Source organism: Acartia tonsa, chromosome 11, assembly GCF_053477335.1.
Source record: "Acartia tonsa isolate MP-2025a chromosome 11, ASM5347733v1, whole genome shotgun sequence".
Classification (NCBI taxonomy): domain Eukaryota; kingdom Metazoa; phylum Arthropoda; class Copepoda; order Calanoida; family Acartiidae; genus Acartia; species Acartia tonsa.
Window position 1 is genome coordinate 31,375,842 of NC_137270.1, and position 14,785 is coordinate 31,390,626.

The 14,785-nt window shown below is 31.8% G+C and overlaps 2 protein-coding genes across 2 annotated transcripts; both read right to left on the reverse strand.

The window, feature by feature from the left end:
• Window positions 1-1,952: 1,952 nt before the first annotated feature.
• Window positions 1,953-5,590, reverse strand: LOC145332208 (uncharacterized). The gene is made up of 5 exons (XM_080177166.1): window positions 5,547-5,590; window positions 5,333-5,371; window positions 4,807-4,875; window positions 4,042-4,077; window positions 1,953-2,116 (listed from the first exon to the last, which is right to left on the reverse strand). The coding sequence occupies exons 1-5, from the start codon at window positions 5,559-5,561 to the stop codon at window positions 2,066-2,068; spliced, it is 210 nt and encodes a 69-aa protein (XP_080033292.1). The 5' UTR covers window positions 5,562-5,590; the 3' UTR covers window positions 1,953-2,065.
• A 745-nt stretch (window positions 5,591-6,335) lies between these two features.
• On the reverse strand, window positions 6,336-8,742 carry LOC145331239 (uncharacterized). Its single transcript, XM_080175855.1, has 5 exons — window positions 8,672-8,742; window positions 8,301-8,356; window positions 7,866-7,937; window positions 7,184-7,220; window positions 6,336-6,433 (listed from the first exon to the last, which is right to left on the reverse strand). Exons 1-5 carry the CDS (start codon window positions 8,727-8,729, stop codon window positions 6,336-6,338), a joined length of 321 nt encoding a protein of 106 aa, XP_080031981.1. The 5' UTR covers window positions 8,730-8,742.
• Window positions 8,743-14,785: the final 6,043 nt, after the last annotated feature.

Consider the following 14,785-nt stretch of genomic DNA (forward strand, 5'->3'; position numbering starts at 1 on the left):
GACAGACGGACAGACATCGTTCTACTTTGTATTATAGATTATTCTTCAGAAGGCCTATACCCTACTTTTCAAGGTTTTTTTTACTAGTAAAACCACAAAATTTTTATGACTATAAAAATAAAGTTTTCAACCATTTAAGTAATAAAATAAATCTAGTTGTTCAGTAATTGTACATACAGTAAAAAATTAAAATTAGACTTTTAGTCAGAGGCGTGTTTTTAGACACCCTCCTACTCTTTGTTATATTTCTGTGCACGTGCAAGGTTCTAGTCTGTTTTCTTTCATTTATAAAATAAGCTTAGATAGCATATATCCTGTAAATAAAGTCGTAAGATGTTTTTTTCTCGTTGCCCGTTAAGATCTGGCTTAGAACTAAACCGATTAAGTTCAAAACGTGGAAACTATAAACTTTTTTTTAAAAACTATAAATAGATACTGGGCTAGTTTAGGTAATTTTGTTTTCAGATTTAATTCTTGGAATGGTTTTAGGCTTTTTTTTCGGTCCTTTCCCATTTGAATACAGACCCGTTAGATGCTATGTTATTGTTCGAAGTCGATAGCTTAATTTACGGTATTAAAAATTTATGTGCAAGTGATTTTTAAAATGGTTAAATAGCATTAAGGTAAGCTTGATATTTTTCATTAATGCAGCCATAGAAATACAATTTTAAATTATGATTCTATAATATTTTATTGATAAAATAATAAAAACGGCATCCTTGGTTTAGAAAAAAATGCTTAATCATGGTTTTACTACAGCGTGCAACAAATACGCACGGACACGCAAACAAACATACCACACTACACACACACACGCACGCACACACACACACACACACACACATACAAATACACACACCCATATGGCGCTTATATGGACAAGCCCAAAGTTGGGTCAAAACTACAGAAAAAATATATAGAACTATAATTTGGGCCCTAAATAACAAGCAGAGAATAAGAAAATGAAGACTACCTACACCATATGCGCGCTAAAGTTCTATGTAAATATTTTTTCTAAGAGGACAAGTGATTTTCTCAGGAATAAATCTGCTTCAAAATTTGTTGTCCGTTTTCTTGACTCTTCTTGATATAGTGATTAATTGTAAAAATAAAATAACGGGTTCACCTATACAAGCCTTTAGGGGTACTTGAAGATGATGGGCTTTACAGTTTAGCTTGAAGTACCCTTCTCAAAAATAGTTACAGCCTACCTAGGTCCTTTAGAAGCTTCACTGTAAAGAGAACTATATAGGCCCAGCAGTTATAGAGATCCTTCGTAGTAAAAACACAAATTTTGTTACTTGTTTACATTATTAATGAAAATACCTTTTTTCATTATTCTGTTAATACCTATCTTTTATTCTATTCCAATTTTTCTGTGTATTTTGATCCTTGATAAAGATTACTTAGAGCGTTTTCTCTACATTTTGAATTATTAGGAATACGGAAATAATATAATTCCAGTATGCCTCTGAAACCTATTAATATCCGCTGGATTAGAACTGCTTATGACTATGAGCCATATTGTTTAATCATGTATCGTAATATAGACAGTTTTCCACGAAAAATAAATTCAAAATTTTACTGTTACTGTTTAATACTAATAACTATATTAAGAAAATAGCTTAAAAGCATCACAGGACCAGTAGGTATATTCCCTGAAGAGTAGAGCCCAATCAGTTCAGTGGTTACTGAGATCTTAAGCTTCAGACGGACAGACAGACGGACAGACGGACAGACGGACAGACGGACAGACGGACAGACAGACGGACAGACAGACGGACAGACGGACAGACAGACGGACAGACATCGTTCTACTTTGTATTATAGATATAAACACAGGTTATTTTTTTAACATTTTATTGATGGAAGACAATTGTTACACTATTAAATAGATCATCAGTTCCAATTCAGATGTATAAAATAAAATAAGAGTTAAAAATATATGTGTTTGCATGGAACTAAGAAATAATTTATTTATTAAATCAATAGGTATAAGAAATGAATAGAGAAATGTAATGTATTCTATAGAGCTTATTTTCCCTTACTCTAATTCCATAATTTCCTATAATTCTTCATCTTGACATCTAACTTTGAATCCCTTCTTATAGCAAGCCTGAAAAAAATAGTTACTTGATGAATTATTATTACAAGGTTAATTATGTCCATAAGTAAAAAACATTTAAATGAAAAAATAGAATCAACGAGGTAAAGCATTAGCATGTACAGGAAGTAAAGGGGGTCCATAATTTTAGAGTAAAAGGTAGTTTAGATTAGGAAAAAAATCCGAAAAACAAAGGCTATGATACACAAAATTTAATTTAGACAGACATGAACACATTCTACTACTTGCAGATGATAGACATCCAATAATTTCACAGAATTGACTTAAGAAATGCAAATAAAGGTACTAAGAAAGAGAGGTAATGTCTGATTGAGCCAATAGGAGAATCGTATAGGTACATACATTTAATTTCATTGGTTGAAATTGTGTACACATTTTGTTACGAACGCATGTTTTTTTCATTTCATACATAGATAAAAGTCAGCTATAAACATTATATTTTCTTAGTAGAAAGCTTTGCAGAATCAGAATTAATTGCCCAAAAATTTCGTCTTAAATTCGAAAGCTTCAAACAGAGGTGGATTCTTTTTAAAAAGTTAGGCTGGCTACTCGCTTGTGAGGCAAAATTATTTTTGTGAAAAATCCTCCAAAATCGAATTAAAAAATTTACAAAAATTAAATAAAATCTTAAAATGGTTATTAACATTTGATTTTGTTTAATTTTTGTAGATTTTAATGTGCTTTTGGATGATTTTTCACAAAGATAATTTTGCCTCACTATCGAGTAGCGAGTCTATCATTTTTTAAGAATCCACATCAGCTTGAGTCGAAAGTAAACAATACTTTTGTCTGCTAGAAATGTTCCTTCTTAGATTTGACAAAAAAAGGGTTCAGAATATGCTTCTATTCTTATATTTCTATTGAAATACATTAGAACAAGGATGACAACATCCATAAAAGCGAAGCTCTGAAACGGTAGGACAAACGGACATTAACACTTGTATAATGTCAGAACTGAATAATCAGAATGCGAATGTATAAGAGTCAAAGCAAAATTGTAAGTAAATTTGTTGAAAAACTGCTTGATACAGGATAATGATTATGGACATACTTACATTTTTAGGACTTGATTTAGAGTTGCTTCGCTTATAATATTGTACTTTGTTGTCCCAGGAATCAGTATACCAAAAATCAGACCAATCGGATAATTAGGTCACATACAAATTTATTGTTAAAATGAAAAAAAAATCAACATGTTTAAAATGGACGTACGGACATTCTGGTAATGATTATAGAGTTGCTACGCTTTCTAACTCGTACCTAACTACTAGAGGAATCACCATGCAAAATTTGAAATCGATAGGACAATTCTAACATGCCTAAATTAACGAAAAAAACTATTTAAAAAAGTAAAAAAATCAACATGTTTAAAATGGACGTACGGACATTTTGGTAATGATTATAGAGTTGCTACGCTTTCTAAATGTACCTAACTACTAAAGGCATCACCATGCATAATTTGAAATCAATAGGACAATTCTAACATGTCTAAATTAACGAAAAAAGCTATCCGTTACGGACGGACGGACGTACGGACGGACCGACCCTAATTATAGAAAAGGTTCGCTTTTAAAAAAGTAGCTCTTCTAATAGTGTGACACACAGAAAAACTTTTTTGAGATCATTGTCTTGGACTTGGAGGTCCTTTGGGTAGAAAAAAAAATAATAGTTATTTCTCGCATCGTATTATAAACAGCTTTCCGCGGATATAGAATGTACAATTATAAGATTAAAACCAGTTTTTGGCCGCGAGGTGCCGAAGGCACGGGCTAAAAAAACTGGTTTTAATCTTATAATTGTACATTTTTATATTCGTAGAAAGCTAGATATAATACAATGCAGGACATAGTTTTTTCGTATGGATGAGAACCGGTTCTTATCCACCGGATTCGAATGTATACGAGAAAAATACTTACTTTTTCATTACTATCTTCTAATGACTTCTTTCCAGCCTAAAATAATAAAGTTATTGACACGCAAAGCAGGTTCTACAAGTCTTTATTTCTTATTTCGTATAAATATGTTACTATGTATGTAATTAAGGTTTTTTACTTCCTAACAGTAGCATTCAAGGGTATACTAGGGGTGTGTATCCCTTTTGAGGGTAAATAAAAAAGACAGACAGGCCTATAAAATTTTTATATTAGTAGCAACGCTACTCTATAATTCACAATGTCCATCCGTCCGTCTGATTTCCCTATTTTACCAAGTTTAATGTTTATTGTATGACATTGCTTTATGATAATTTTTTCTAATTTCAATTCATAATTTTTGAGCTTCGCTACTTATGGATGTTGTCATCCTTGTTTTATTATTGGAAGCTTTGACCCACGTCTACACCCCCTTACCGCACGCTTATGCTTCCTACCCACATTTTCCATACTGGACGCCACTTTATTCTGCTACCCGATCTTGATTACTATTTAAATCATTATAACCTACTTTATAATTCGCCTTGTCTGTCCGTTTGTCCTTTAGCCTGCAGAAGCTACTAGGGAAATGTGATATTTACGGCTGCTATATAAGATAGTGTGCACATTTTTTTTGTTGAAAATACCCCTTTCCAAAGAGCATAAAGTATCCAGTATCAGGTCCGTCGAACGGTCATCATTTGGATGGCTTTAGGCTATTTAGTAGAAGCAACTAATAAACATATAAAAATATAATAAAAATTTGCTTACTATGAGATTAACTAATTCAACAGTAAAGTGTAGATGGGAATTTGGAGGGATTTTACCAAGATCTCGATCCTTATATAATAAACATTAATCATAAACAAATTAATAAAACTGCAAGGTCCTGCCGGCAGCCTAAACTTTGCAGTGAAGGGGTCAACCTATTCTTATGATAATAGAATCAATGTTGAAAATTTAGTGCCTTTAGGTTAAAAAAATCATCCGATATGGCTCGGAGACCGATTAATTTCTGCTAGATTAGAACCCATTTTCCGTAATACTTGGGGCTAAACAAACTAGTTTTAATCTTGTAATTTTTCATATTAAAATTCGCGGATATCTGTTTGTAGTACGGTGCGATAAATAACGTTTCTCGAATAATAAAAAAAAATATTATATAAAAAAATATAATAAAAAAGGTTTTGTGAATTTAAGAAAGATATAAATTGCCTAACCGTGGTTTTACAATTTAATTCAACTAGAAAATCCTCCAAAAATGAATACATATTTAATAGTTTAAGAAAAGAAGTACCTTATAACCATATTCAGGATGTACAAATAATTCTCTGATCTAAAATTTAAATTATATATCATTTTCATAATAATGTGTTGTTATCATGTGCCTTGCATTACAGCAGTAATTATCATTCTTAATATCTTTAGTATGACTCTGTGTGGTCCAGCCTAGAAATCAACAACTCCCCGACAGTAAGCCGACTATACAATATAGAATAAATCATTTTTACCTCTCCTTTACACATTCCAATGACTCCCTTTTCATATCCCTCTATCACCTAAGTAAAAAAAGTCTTACTGAAAGATTAGGGGGGAAAGGGTTGTATCTCCCCATCGCACAGTCCAATTGCCCACTTTCAATTCGGTCATTGAAAATCAACCAATGGTGTGGTGTGTATTAACACAGCCAAGTAGCAGGTAATAATTTGGTAGTAGACGAATAAGGTCATTGAAAAAGGAAGTATAGTTATCTGTATATACATAGTCATATAGATCTGTTAGTGAAAGAATTCGTGATTAAGAGACGAGAGAAAAATATTTTTTTTTTATTAATGCTTCCGTTTGTAATACAAAGCATATCGATGTCTGTCCGTCTTAAGCTTAAGATCTCGGTAACCACTAAACCTATTATTTGAAGAGTAAATACTTATCAGACAAATATTTAAAAAGTTATTTGTCCATCATTATTAGCAGCTGGTGTCAGACATAATTGCAGTATGTTTTTCCAGTTTGGCTTCGAAATCGATTAATATCCGCTGGATTAGAACCGTTTCTAATTCATACTGAATACATGTATTATATCCAATTTTCTACAAATATAGAAATGTACAATCATAATATCAAAATCAGTTTTGTTAGCCCGTGCCTTCGGCATCTTGGGGCTAACAAAGCTGGTTTTAATCTTTTAGTATCCGTGGAAAGCTGTTTATAATACGGTCCAATAAATAACTATCAACATCTTTAGCTAAATATAATATGGCTAATACCATCACATACAACTTACAAAACAATTAGTGTTGCTACAAAATTTTTACCTTATTGGCTCCTAATTCAAATTTAAATAAAGCTTTATTTGTATTTGAATCGAACATATCTCCCTTTTCATCATTAAACCTTCCTAAAAATACTTACATATATTCTAGTAATACAGTGTTTTTTTTTATGAGAACTTTTTTGAAAGCAATTTTACCCCACCTATAGTTATCAGAATTTAATGATTAATGGCTTATTTTCTTCGTTTTTTAATGCAATTAATAGAACATTAAAAAAATATTTCAGTTTTTAATTAAAAAATACAGTAAAATCTAAAATTCAAAACTTATAGTCGACTTTGGGGGGCCAGTACTCCCTCCCTGATTGAGATATGACCTGCAAACTTTGATATATTCTAGTACATGTCCCCAATAGTAACTGTATCAATTTTTAGCTCTAGATCTCAACTTTGAAGCGTTTTGCAGCCATTCTTGCAAAAGGTAGAAGATTTGAACATAAGACAAATGCGCTAAAATCATTTTTAGATGTTGACACCTAAGTTTTAAATTTTACATTTTACTGTTCTTTTTAAACAAAAACTGTAATATTGTTTTAATGTTCTATTAATTTCATTAAAAACGAAGAAAATAAGCCATTAATCATTAAATTCTGATAACTATAAGAGGGGTAAAATTGCTTTCAAAAGAGTTCTCATAAAAAAAACACACTGTAGAAAGCTTTAATATTGGAAATTAATCTAGAAACTCCTTCAACTTAAATAGACGGTAAATAAATTTTTCTGCAAAGCGTCGAATCCACTACTCTTATACATTAAATAAATCAAAATAATTAACATTTCTAAAGAGGCTTTGCTATTAAAATAAAACATAGAAACCTTCATAATAAACTTCTAAGTAATCTCCATGTTGTGCCTAGAATAAATAATAATCCTATTATATAAAGTAGTAAGCGTTTTTTGTCTGTCCCAAAAGATCTCGCTAACTGCTAAACCGATATTATTCTCCTTTACATTGAAGCTTCTTGTAGGTCCTGGGAAGGTTTTGAACTATTTTTGGGGAGGGTGTCTTCACCTCCCTCCCCCCCCCCAAAATATTTTTTTTACTCCTTTGAAACTCAAATTTAAAATGGGATGAGGTCGACTTTTCCCCCTCCTACCTTAAGTGCCCCTCGAGGCTTCTAAGGGCGTAGCCGCTAGTAACAGTATAAAGTAATAAGATAAAGTAAAGTAGTTGTTTGTGTCTGTCTCTTTGTGCGTTGTGTAAGATACTTAAAACAGCTTGGGAAAGATGTGTAAATTGTCCTAAAATATATTTACTAAAAATGATTTACGTTTTTTTTTAGAGGAAGGGGGGAGAATCGATTTATCATTACTTGGATGTTGCACCAGATTTTCGTGTTTAAAGTGCTACTCGCGACTGGGTAAAATTACGTAACCCCCCAACCACCACATCTACTCAATCCCCTCCCCTCCTACTTGGCGAACAAGCTGACCAATAAATTAGGTCTAATCATGAAAATGCTCTGCTTTTAAAAATCAAGATTAATTATAAGAATACCTTTTTATTACACTTCTTCGGTTTCTTTTTACATTTAACTTTTAAATATTCGACCACTTCTACTGTTTGTCCCTATAACAAATAATTTATTTATCTACTCGATTCATTGTAATTTAAGTGTCCAAACTTTTCCATTAATGATTTTGATTTTTAAATGGGTAGATTTAGTTTATCGTAATTTGGGGTAAATATCAATTTATTGTCCATTGTCTTATTCCTTAAGATTCCTGATAAACAATAAGACCAACTAAACAGAAATAAAAATTTAAAAATAATTTTTCACTATATAGCTTCGAAACAAATTAATATCCGCTGGATTAGAACCGGTTCTGAGCCATTCTGAAAATTATATTGTATTATAGACTACTTTTCTCGAATAGTAAAATAGAATCAATACAAATTGTCTAAAATACGATGCGATGAAATAAGAATTACCTTTACTATATTAATTAACAAATCTGTATTGGTTTCTTCTATGGATAAAATTAGGTCTAAAAACAAAAGACAAAAAATGAAATATTAACGCAGTCATTTAATAAACAATTCCTTTAAGTGGTTAAGCAATAACAATATACCGGCTAAAAAAAGACCAAAATTTAGGTTTATAATTTGGAGGGAGGATATTACAAACCCCCTAAGAGAAAATCGCCCCCCAAAAAAAAATGCCCCCTCCAATAACAAGAAAAAAACAAATTTATAAATTGTGAGGGGAATACGACTTCCCTCTTAACTAACCTCATGTGCCCTAGAAGGCCTCTAAGGGCGTAGCCGATAGTAATATATATTATACAAGTAAACTTAACTACCTGTATTTAAACTAAAAAGAAAGTATAAAACCAACGGAGCATAACTTTTTACACACATCCTCTCACTGTGAAAGCTAATTTAATACTGGCTTATTTTTACTACTTGGATCTTACACCGGATTATCATGTACTCTTAAAAAGTGAAACTTGTAGCTGTCTAAAATAAGGATTCCCCCATCCATCTACTTTACTATTACATGGGGAACGAACTGACCAAAAAGTGATTAGAGCAACCTAAATTGACGACAAATTTTTCTAGATTCTATATCCATTGGCTTATTATACTGTTTTACAGTTGGACAGTTATGCTCATACAGCATTAAAAATAACAATAAAATGTAATACATTGTCTTTTTGGCTATATGTGGAGTTTGAATAATTAATAAAATAAGAATCACGAAACCTTAGGCTATACTACTTTTACATTGTGACGTAGTAAAATGCAGAAATACTTATGAATAAGATAATGGACAATAAATTGATACACATCCCATTGATGATAAACAAAATTAACCCATCCATAGATTTAAATTAGTGGTAGAAAAGTTTTAACACTACTAGTTGAAGCAACAAACCAATCAAATTCAATAAAAGTACCTAACGTTTTAAGATAAACAGACAGAAATCCTATAACTTTTTTTTATAAAAGACATTGTTAAATATTGATAAATTAATTCTTAGTTGAATAAAGTTCTTAGTTGAATTAATTTTATATCTGAAAAATTGAAAAATTTAGATCTAAAAGTACTATCACAATTTTACAGGGAGAGATCGGACAATTACGGTTTAATTTATTTACTTTTACCACTCCTAAAAACGTTACCAGCTACCAAATTTTATGGAAAGATAAAAATATCACCCATTGTCAAATCCCTAAATCCTTGCTGTTTAAAAAATACTTTACTTGAAAGAAAACAAGGATATTTCTTACAAAGAACGTGTCCTAACTTTTGTGATTTTTTAACCTATTCGTGACGAGCTCCAAAATTAGAAAGTTTTGATTCAACGGGGTTCAACAAAATAGATTTTTTCAATAATTACTCAACGGAATTTTAAAATGTCAAATTAAAGATTTTGTTCATATTGGCAATTTTCTTCTTTTAGTACCTTAAAAAAACTTAATTAAAAAAACTTAAATTGCTTCAAAAATAAGAGGCCTACAAAAAAAACCGATTGCATATCTAAATTCTATGGATCATTTTACATCTACTACTTACTTAAAGCACCAACTAGCTAACTTAAAAAATCAGAAAAGTTAGGACTCGTTCTTTAAACTAAATATAAGATTAATAATCCTTAAATAACAAGGATGACAACATCCATAAAAGCGAAGCACTGAAAGGGTAGGACAAACGGACATTAACACTTGTATAGTATCTGAACTGAAAAATCGGAACATAAATGTATAAATGTCGAATCAAAATTGTAGGTAAATTTGTTGAAAAACTGCTTAAAAACAGGATAATGTTTATGGACATACTTACATTTTGGGACTTGATTATAGAGTTGCTTCGCTTATAATATTTTTCTTTGTTGTCCCAGGAATCAATATACCAAAAATCAGATCAAACGGATAATTAAAACACTTAAAAATTTGTTGTTAAAAAAGTAGAAAAATCAACATGTTTAAAATGGACGTACGGACATTCTGGTAATGATTATAGAGTTGCTACGCTTTCTAAATCGTACCCAACTACTACAGGAATCATCATGCAAAGTTTGAAATCGATAGGACAATTCTAACATGCCTAAATTAACGAATAAAAGCTATCTATCTCGGACGGACGGACGGACGGACGGACGTACGGACGGACGGACGGACGGACCGACCCTAATTATAGAAAAGCTTCGCTTTTAAAAATTAAAAGTACCAGGATGTATGTCTATCTCTATGAGTATCGAAGGATCATACTAACCGCTGAACTGATATGTTTCTCCTTTACAGTGTAATAAGGATCTTACTGACCGATTAACCAATATAATTTTCATTTATATTGTAACTTCTCATAGGTTATGGGAAGGTTTATACCTCTTTTAGGGAAGAGTATCACCACCACCCTCCCAAGAGAAATCGCCCCTAGAAAAAATACCCTAACACCGAAGTATGTGCACTGTTCATTATTATATCATTTATATTCAAAATTTTATCTTTATTATGATAAAAAATCATGCAATCTTGAAATTTCTTAATTCTCAAACCTCTATATACTCAGGGACAAGGGAAGGTTTCTCTGACCAAAAAGTCTATTTAAATCACGCAATCTAATCACGAAAACTTTATGAGTGTGTAATATTATCGATGATTCAACTATTATTAAAAGGGGCTTGTAGTAATTATGTCTGAGTATAAATTCGCTAATCTAAATTCACTAAACCTCATCAAAAGTTTGTAGATTATTAACAGGGATCCGCAGCCGCACGTAAGCCCCAGTGATATTGTCATTTTATTACTATAATATTCAGCTGGATGTATAAAACTGCTCTTTAGCAGACAATCCTTCTTTCTTAAATTTCTTTTTCTGCTCACAAGCAGGTTTAAAAGTGAGGCTGAGGCGCGGCTGCCAAACCCTGATTATTTATGTTATTAGCAGACTGATTTAAAAAAAAATAACACAGTAGGGAGATTAAAAATTTTTTTTTTAAATTCTTCCTAAAAATAAAATCTTTAAATATTTTTCCTATCCATAAAATTTGTAACTGTTTAAAGACGAAAAACAAAATATTTTGACAAATTTTTACTTCGGCTCATTTTCAAACACTTCCTAATTAACCCTTTAGAGCAAGTTAAAGTAAAAGTTTCAAATTGATTCAATATCTTAAAAACATCTTACTTTAAAGCTCAAAAATAAAATCCTTTGCTCATTACTTATTAAAACAAGGATGACAACATCTATAAAAGCGAAGCTCTGAATTGGAAGGAAATCGAACATTAACACTCATAGAGTGACAGAACTGAATAAACTGAACATATGTCTATGCAAAATTGTAAGTAAATTTGTTACAAAACTTATTAAATACATGTTACTGTTTAAGGACATACTAACGTTTTTAAGACTAGTTATAGAGAAGCTTCGCTTATAACACTATACCTTGTTGTAATAGGAATCAGTATTAAACAAATCAGATGACTAGGATAATTTGAATATATAAAATTTTGTTGTAAAAAAAGTAAAAAATCAGCTTGTTTTAAATAGACGTACAGACTTTCTAGTAATAATTATAGAGTTGCTGCGCTTATCATTTTGTACCTAACTGCTATAGGAATTAGCATGTGAAGTTTGAAATCGAATGGACAATCCTAACCTTTTTAGATTAACGAAAAAAGCTAACTTTAACAGATGGACGTACGGACGGACTTACGGACCGACCCTAATTATATAAAAGCTTCTTTTAAATAGACGTACGGACTTTCTAGTAATGATTATAGAGTTGCTGCGCTTTCAAATTTGTACCTAACTGCTATAGGAATTAGCATATAAAGTTTAAAATCGAAAGGACAATCCTAACCTTTTTAGATTAACGAGAAAAGCTAACTGTAACGGATGGACGTACGGATGGACTTACGTACCGACCCTAATTATAGAAAAGCTTCGCTTTTAAAAAATAAATGACCTAGAAACATAAAGAACTAAATTCTATTTGATGATCAACTTAATTTAATATAAATCATAAAAAACATATATTGGTGCCTTACCACAAATTTGCCTATCAAGCACTGATCCCCCTCCTTATTTGAATTATACCTTTTGGTTTCTTTAATGCTATACCAAGACTCCCTCCCCTTTGGTCGTTTACAATTTGTTTTAAATTAATGGTCGGGAAAGTGGGGATTCTGTGCTCTACAAGGCACTATGGGGGAAATTCCCCATATTTTAAATTCTGTGAAAAGTTTGTAAATGTTAATATTCGGAGAAGATTAGTTGTTTTTAGTATTGCAGTACATAATAAATCATGATTTCAGGGAAGCTTCTAATTTACATTACCCATTTCGCCACTTCCCTCCAACTTGTTTCACAATTAGAGGCAAGAAGTTGTCAAGAAATACCAAATTAAACCACAACATATATTATAAAATTTAGGATTTGGAAAAGAATAGTTATGTAGTTCAGAATTTTATTGATAGGTGTCGTAAAAACTTTTTTTATGTAAAATTTTTAGATGAGATAAATATCTAAACATTCTTAAATATTTTTGAAAATATTACAGCTATCCACTCTTTGGGATTTTCAATAAATTTTATTCACTATTAAACATATAATTTACGAGTAGTCTATGATTTAGATAAAATATATAAAATATGTAAAAAGCATTATTCAACTCGTTCATCTCAATACTGAACATGGAACTAATCTCTGACTATCATTTTTGCATGGCTTGTAGTAAAGTGAGCAAAAACTAATAAAATAATGCTTGAGATTCTTATCAAATTCTGCCAAAAGTTGCATAATCTCATCATCTAGTTTTAACTGGAAATCTATGAAATCAGCTCTAAAGCATTGTTTGCCAGAATAGCCTTCCCTTGTCCCTGCTATATACTATACTTATGTAACAGGAAATCTATATACGTATGTCGGCTAAGATCTCGTAATATGGGCTAGACCGATTTTGCCATAAAATTTCAGGGAAGTTTTAAATTAGTTCACAGAAGTTTTAAGGTATTAAGAGGTGGAGAATTACACCCCACTTAAAATATAAGAAATAGTTATACATATATCGTATCATATTAGAGACAGTTTTCCGCGGATATTAAAAATTTAAAGGCCTGGTCTAACAAAACTGATATCAATTTTATTATAAAAATTGCGGAAAATTGTTTGTAATTCGATGCTATACATGATTTTTAAGTAAGGCGGAGAACCGGTTCTTATCCAGCGAAGCCATGCTTAAAAAATTCCTTCACATCCAGAACAACAGAAAAAATGTGGAGGCTACCATGAACATCATATTCTTTCATTTTTCGCAATATCAACATTCAATAATTAAAGGGATCTACTGCAGTTCACGGTAAAATATTGCTGGTAAGCAATAATTCCAAAAATCTATGAATTTTAAAGGCTGCTAGCTGCCAAACGGCTGAACATACAGATCATGCCCGCACACTGTTATAAGCGGCATAAGAAGGTCTACAAATAATCTGGAATAGCCATAAATCAATAATGCATAATTATCTCGCGGTTCAGAGAAATGCGCGAAAAAGACCTATTTTACGCGTTTTTTCTTCAGTGAAGCTTTCCCTGTGCATCATTAAATCATGGCTGTTTCAGATTATTTGTAGGCCTTCTTATGCCGCTTAAAATGGTGTGCGGGTATGATCTGTACGTTCAGCCGTTTGGCAGCTAGCAGCCTTTAAAATTAATAGATTTTTGGAAATATTGCTTACCAGCAATATTTTACCGTGAACTGCAGTAGATCTAATTAAAGAGTAGCTACGCTCCTGGAAAATATGCGTGAAAAAAACTGCCGTGCCTCTAAAAATCATACGACTGTCAGATTATGTAACAAGTATACGGTCAATTCTTTTTTTGCTGCTCTATGCATTTTTCCAACTATTGAACGAACTCTGCCTGTCGCGAGTTTTTTTCGAGTCTACATATTTGACCACTTTCTTTCTAACTTTTGATTATATTTAAGCGTTTTTTTCTTTTTTTTGTCTTCTATAATACAAAGTAGAATGATGTCTGTCCGTCTGTCTGTCTATCCGTCCCTTAAGATCTCTGTAAATACTGAACCGATCGGATTTTACTTTTCAGAGAATATACCTACTGGTCCTGTGGTGGTTTTAGGCCATTTCCTGGGGGCGTGGGACACTCCCAGCCCCCCAAAAAATAAAAATCCCCCCCTCCAATTTTTTTTAATTTGGGGGTTGCAGCATCAGAGTTACTTTTTTTAGTTACCTCTTGGGACAAAACCCCTAGAGGCTAGGGGCGAAGCCGCTTGTTATTCATAAATTACAAAGCTTCCCTGAAAATTGCTTTGTTAGTATACACGTACTAACACAAAAACACGCCTCGCTACTTTACAGGGATCTTAAAGGATAAGACATTGGTTGAAAAGTTTGGAAACTGGAAGTTTAAACCAACCAATCAAGATCTATTATATGCACTCTAAGTTTTC

Coding starts and splice junctions, on each gene's coding strand:
- LOC145332208 (XM_080177166.1), bottom strand. Junction 4,876..5,332: donor ATCCTGAATATGGTTATAAG/GTACTTCTTTTC, acceptor TTATTATATAAG/GATCGAGATCTTGGTAAAAT. Junction 4,078..4,806: donor TTGAATTAGTTAATCTCATA/GTAAGCAAATTT, acceptor TTATTATTTTAG/GCTGGAAAGAAGTCATTAGA.
- LOC145331239 (XM_080175855.1), bottom strand. CDS start 8,729: ATGTGTGTAAAAAGTTATGCTCCGTTGGTTTTATACTTTCTTTTTAGT. Junction 7,221..7,865: donor CGAAGAAGTGTAATAAAAAG/GTATTCTTATAA, acceptor TATTTATTCTAG/GCACAACATGGAGATTACTT. Junction 6,434..7,183: donor CTTAGAAGTTTATTATGAAG/GTTTCTATGTTT, acceptor AAGTATTTTTAG/GAAGGTTTAATGATGAAAAG.